The sequence below is a fragment of the Oryza sativa genome, chromosome 4 (genome assembly GCF_034140825.1).
Source record: "Oryza sativa Japonica Group chromosome 4, ASM3414082v1".
Classification (NCBI taxonomy): Eukaryota; Viridiplantae; Streptophyta; class Magnoliopsida; order Poales; family Poaceae; genus Oryza; species Oryza sativa.
The window spans coordinates 23,380,683-23,387,011 of NC_089038.1; the positions used below are offsets into that span (position 1 = coordinate 23,380,683).

Consider the following 6,329-nt stretch of genomic DNA (forward strand, 5'->3'; position numbering starts at 1 on the left):
GTGCGTTGCCCTCTCATCTTCCTTGGCCTCTTTTTTCTCCTCCACTCTCTTCCTATCGTTCCCCTCCCGTGCTCCCCCTCTTCTCCTTCCTCCACCAATCTATGGTTAGGTATGGAGGCATTCTGGGCCATCGACAAACGCCGGATCTGGAGGTCTAGGCCTCCTTGATGCCGGATCTGACCCAAGTATACGTCGGTGACGAGGGCAGTGGACTACGACGGTCCATGGCCTTCTCCTCTGTCTCATGCTTGAGGCATGGCGACATCCACAATATCTGACTCCCATGGCGGAAGGGGACAACCAGGGGGAAAGGGAGGTTGTCAAGAAGGCCAGCACAAGCACCTCCTCCCAAGCTTTGTCGATGGTGATAGAGGGGGAGGGCAACGAAGCGGCTGGATCTGGAGCTTTGATTAGCGGGCTACGTGGCAGTGAAGCCGTCATGCTCATCGTCGGTGTTGTGGTAAGTACATCATGCGACACATCATTCTCGAGTAGTACTTGTGGTATCATAGCTAATACCTACGGTTATCGGACATAGTACTATCCTAGGTATCAACAAGTATCAGATTTGGTACCTCTGAGGTACCAGTTGGTACCCACAGTACCCATGGAGTAACAAATTCGATATATTATCTAGTATTAAGGTGCAAGAGGGGACACATATTGCCTCGACTTGGTGGACCAACGAGCCGCATGCTGCTAGCACCTCCTTTCGTCTTCTCCCTTTCTCCTCGGCTTCCTGTTGCTACTACTGTGGCCAACTTCATTGCCTATGTCGTTGCCTTCTAGTGTCACATTCGCTAATACCGATGTTGATGCCACTACCTCCTACTAGCATTGTTGCCATTCTTTCCTACCAACTGATGCCCGCGCCTCTGCTCAAGGCACGGGACGCGAGCGCATGGCATAAGGATAGGACAGTGACGGACTCACGAGGAGGAGGCAAAGATGTGGGATGATTTCAACCTCCGTAAAAGGTAGTCCATGATGAGATCCCATGTAATCATTCCTGTTTAAGAAAGAGAGAAATAAAAAATATTAAGAAGATAAAAAAAGAGGTAAACTATTAGTATGTATTTAATTAAGTATTAATTATTTTAAACTTGAAAATAGATTAATGTGATTTTTAAAGTAATTTTTCTATTAATTTTTTTTAAACACCGTTTAACAGTTTGGAAGCGTGTACGCGAAAAACAACTCTCAAACGCATCCTAATCCATATGCAAATGATGAGTGATGACGCACCTTATCATGGCGAGTGGATGAATCCAACCCACAGGCTAAAGCCTATCGTTAGTTCGTCACCACATGATATCCGGCCAGATACAAAACAAACCAAAACCAAAAAGGAAAAAAGAGAACGCAAGGCAACACATAAAAACATTAAGAAAAAGAAGGGCAAAGAAACAGCTGGGTCGCTGCCGGTCGGTCGCGTGGCTGGCTCGCGCAGCCGCCGAGCGGAGCCTGCCAGCCAGCCAGGCTCGCCAGGTAATCCCGCCGTCATCCATCCACCCCACCCCGCCGTCCCGTCCCGTCCTGTCCCGCCCCACCTGCACACGCGACGAGCCCTCCTACCGATTTTTCCCCCTCGCTCCGCACACCCGCATTCCATACATACTCCACACGGAGGCCAGTACTTCTCCCCTTCTCGCGCACTAGGGAAGCCACCAGAAAGGCAGCAAAACACACCGCCTCCTCCGCCCCCGCCTCCGCCTCCGCCTCCGCCCGCAGCGATCGACTCCCCGCCCTCCTCGCCCCGCTCCGTAGCGAGACCCCTCCTCCCTCTCCTCCTCCGCTCTCGCGCGCTAAGGTGACTCAAGCCTGCTCCATCTCACCGCGATTATGTGTTTACGTCCTTGCCTTCCCTTTCTCTTCGCATGTCATGGCTGCAGGGGTTTTGCGGGGATGGGTTTGTTGGTCCCAGTCCCCCTTTTAGGTCGCCCCTCGTGGTGTCCCGATTGGGGAATTTCATGTGTGCCATGTTCGGTTTGGTGGAAGTTTTTTTTTTTCAGGAAACAATCAGATCTGTTCTGTGCCATGGTATTCTAGTTTGTTGTCGTAGGAGAATTGCAGGATTTTGTGGGGTTCTGTGAAGGTTCAGGATGGAGTAGAAGGTTCCTGATTTTGGGATACTTAGTTCTTGTTGTTTTGGGATGTTCTGCAATTGTGATGGTCTGAGGCTCTGAGTCTCTTAAGTCTTAACCCTGTATTCTTAGATAATTAGCGCTATAATCCTGTCCTCTTCCATTTCTTCCTGTTTTCTCTTCCCTGTCTTCTTTTCTTTTACTATTTACTCTCAATCTAACTAGTTAAGTACATAGATAGATTGTTGCAGTATATGGACTTATCTTCCTGGTTAGCTAGTACACGAGACCCTAAATAATAGTACTCCGTACCTAGGACTAGGAGAGAATCAGGCGAAGTTCAGAAAAAAAAAATATTAGGACAAGAATGAACTAACTGTTCTGGACTGGAATTCTTGGATATTAGAAATTTTGCGTGTAGTGATCTTGTGCACTTCTCAGCAATCCGTGATACAATATTCCAAAGGGAGATTCGGGATGCTCTTTGTTGAGCAGTACTTGTTAGGCATCTATTTTTAAATTGATACTGCTTAAGTCTGAACCCTTCTAGTCAGTCAGAAATGCACCTGTATTAGGAATGATATGTTCAGTGTAATCCAATATTTTTTACTGTTGGGAATGTTATAGAATGTGTGGATGATTTTAGGAAAGTTGAATTGTTATGGTATTTAGATATGTAATAAGAGGCACAGGTCTTGCAGTCGTATGCAGAAGACCAAAAATGTATGACAGTCGTTTTTGGTTAAGAAAGAAAAAACAGAGACATTTGTTACTTGTTTTCTATCCAATCTTTTGGTTACCTTTTCATGGAGAATAACATGTATTTATGACTGCTGATCTTGGTTATTGTACTCATTAGGTAAACTGATGAGGGTTCATTACTTCATACTATTCCCCTTTGTAGATTGCGCATTGCAATGTGGTTGATTTCCTGGTTTATCGATCACCTCATTTTGAGTTATTGACACTGCTTGGCCTTGGTTAAACCATTTATTTCACTCAAGGCGGCAAAGGTAGCACCTGGTTGGCTGGTATTACGAGTATAATAAAGGGCAGATAGGTTCTGTCAATATTTTGAGATTTCTACTGTGCAAATTCTTGCTACGGGAGTTGCTTGTGCATGCTGTTGCTCAAATTAAATAGACTCCACATTTTTGCCTCCTTTCTGGAGAAAGACTTTTGTCGTGTTAGTTACTCACTTTGACCCTTCAATCTTCTTTACCTAAAGGTATTATTAAATGATTTATGCCCCCAAAAGGATAATCTTAATAATAATTTAACATGTAGCTTTACCAATCAAACATGTTTGGAGTTTGTTTTGCATTGATCTCGGCTACTATTTTTGCTTGCTTGAAACCACTTCATAATTGCAGTTTCCTTGTACTCTCTCAGTTCTAGTATATATGGTGTGTTTTCCTTTTCACTTGTAGACCGAATCCAGCACAAATGACTAAGTTGCCATCAACTACTTGATTAATGAGAGTTGCTTAGGAACCAATGGAGTGTTCAATGCTGTGCTGCTAAAAGGAGTTTGTATGGGCAAATATGTGCAAAATCACTTCGAAAACTGTGTTACCCTATATAGTTGAACATGTGTGTGAATAAAGCACGCCATGTATACTTGAATGGATGGAATAAAATGTATTCACTTCTGATTATTTAATCTTTGCACAACACTAATTGTGGTTTGCTTTACTGGCTTGGTGACCTGTCTATGGTATTATAATAGTTTTAATAAGGTCACGCCAAACATATATTTGACATCTGAATTTTGGTTAATATTTTGTTTTGCTTTTGTCAGTTGAGGACCTCCCAACCAGTAAGCATTTCGAGGCTCCTGCCTATGCTTGATGTCAACTATCAAAGATGTTGTTTAGTGCTGTGGAGGTCAAGTAGCATTGGATCATAAATTCAACCAAAACAAGACAGGCATGGACCGTGCAGACACCTCAGGCTTTGTCAGTGGTGGTTGCTTCAGTACTACACTCCTGCTGATATTCTTCCATTTTGTCTATTCTGTGATCTGTGTTTGAAAGATCATCAGTTCCCTGTTCTTCAGCTATTCAGTGATTCAGTTGTCATTTGCTCTCACCCCGTTGTCATATTGTCAAGCTGTGATGGATAACAGCTTTGTGGATATCCCAAATCAACCTCCAATGAATAACCCGTTTGTGTTAATGGAACCCTCAGCTCAGAGCTACATGGTGAACCTTGGCAAAAGCACACCCCACATGGACTGCCTGGGATCTGCAATGGCTAATTATGGCCATGGTAATCAAAATATACAGTGCATTGATAGCATCACAACTAGAGATGATGGTTGCAGGTTAGTCCTTGGGTTGGGTCCAACGCCGAATTTTTACTCTGCAGAGTGTCAGCCCACTGGAGTAGACAAGCTTAAAGAAGCTCCTTCGTTATCTGGACAGGGTTTGACTATCACCGATCCTGGGACATTGAGGCTTGGCCTTCAAATGGATGTTTCTCAAACAATTCAACCTTTGCAAGCACCAGATGGAACAGTTCATTCTTTTACTGTTGTTGATGAAGCCTCAGCATCTCCTTCTGTAAGGAGCATCGGTGGCTACATGCCATCCCTACTCTTTGCTCCACGCTCCGGTTCTTCTGCTGTCAATGAGACCCACGAAGCAGAAACCCAGGATTCACTAGACCTGACGCACAGCGACAATGATAACACTCAGCACGTTCAACATCACCTTCAGCTGAGCCCTGAGCCTTCTGCCATGACAGATACTTCATTTGGTGTGAGCTCCGACGTTGTCACGGCAACAACCACATCAGAACAAAGGAATCATCCCCGGCATCCCAAGAAGTGCAGGTTCAAGGGATGCTCGAAAGGTGCGAGAGGCGCATCAGGGCTGTGTATTGCCCATGGAGGTGGGCAGAGATGCCATAAGCCTGGGTGCCATAAAGGTGCAGAGAGCAGCACTGCCTATTGCAAGGCCCATGGCGGTGGTCGGCGGTGCGAGGAGCTTGGTTGCACCAAGAGTGCTGAAGGGAAGACAGATTATTGTATCGCTCACGGTGGAGGTCGTCGTTGTGAACATGATGGCTGTCCTAAAGCTGCACGGGGTAAGTCTGGGCGGTGCATCAAGCACGGTGGTGGTAAGAGATGCACGGTGCAAGGTTGCATCCGGAGCGCTGAGGGTAAGGCCGGGCTCTGCATTTCTCATGGTGGTGGCCGCCGGTGCCAGTTCCCGGACTGCAGTAAGGGGGCTCAAGGCAGCACATTGTACTGCAAAGGGCATGGCGGTGGCAAGCGGTGTATCTTTGACGGCTGCAGCAAAGGTGCTGAGGGGAGCACGCCTCTGTGCAAAGCACACGGTGGCGGGAAGCGATGCATGTTCGAAGGTGGCGGCGTCTGCCCAAAGAGCGTCCATGGTGGCACTGAGTACTGCGTGGCGCACGGAGGAGGGAAGCGCTGTTCGGTGGCTGGCTGCACCAAGAGTGCCCGTGGCCGCACGGACTGTTGCGTGAAGCACGGTGGTGGCAAGAGGTGCAAGGTCGACAACTGCAGCAAGAGCGCCCAGGGGAGCACGGACTTCTGCAAAGCCCACGGCGGCGGCAAGCGGTGCACTTGGGGAACGGGCTGCGAGAAGTTCGCCCGCGGCAGGAGCGGCCTGTGCGCCGCGCATGGGACCTTGGCGGCCAAGCAGCAAGAGCGCGACGCGGCGAACAACGGCGCGGGCATGATCCCGCCAGGCCTTTTCAGCGGCATAGTGACCGTCGCTGCCACGAGCAGCATGACGAACGAGTACTCGTCGTCGGGCATCAGCACCGCGTCGGACTGCGACGGCACGGTGAGGAGCCAGGCGATGATGATACCTCCCCAGGTGCTGGTGCCTCGCTCTATGATGCCCTCATCGTCGTCCGAACCTACCGTGCATGGGGGCAGAGAGGGAGGCTGTGCCGTTCCGGAGGGAAGGGTGCACGGTGGCGGCCTCTTGTCACTCCTCGGTGGCAGCTTCAGGAACGCCGACATGGATAAGCTCTGAATTTGCTTCTCCGGCTGCCGAATTCTGTTAGTTTGGTTGTGTACATAAACAAGGCAATTTATTTTGCCGATTTGAACTTCTTTGGCTTTTTTTCCTTTGTCTAGATAAATGGTCCGTGGTTGCTTTAGTCCAGTCATTTGTACATTCATGTCCGTGGCAATTGTCCTGAACACCTTCTCATGTCAGTTTAGTCAGTCGGAGGAACTGGCAATAAAATTTGTGTATTGGTTTA

At 47.9% G+C, this 6,329-nt stretch overlaps 1 protein-coding gene across 2 annotated transcripts; it reads left to right on the forward strand.

Annotated features, from left to right (window-relative positions):
• Nucleotides 1-6,329, forward strand: LOC4336036 (uncharacterized). 2 transcript variants are annotated; one of them, XM_015780797.3, is made up of 2 exons: nucleotides 1-460; nucleotides 3,886-6,329. In XM_015780797.3, exon 2 carries the CDS (start codon nucleotides 4,202-4,204, stop codon nucleotides 6,095-6,097), a length of 1,896 nt encoding a protein of 631 aa, XP_015636283.1. In that variant the 5' UTR covers nucleotides 1-460; nucleotides 3,886-4,201; the 3' UTR covers nucleotides 6,098-6,329. The 2 variants fall into 2 exon arrangements, with proteins under 2 accessions (XP_015636283.1, XP_066165527.1); XM_066309430.1 differs by lacking the exon at nucleotides 1-460 and adding an exon at nucleotides 1,611-1,810.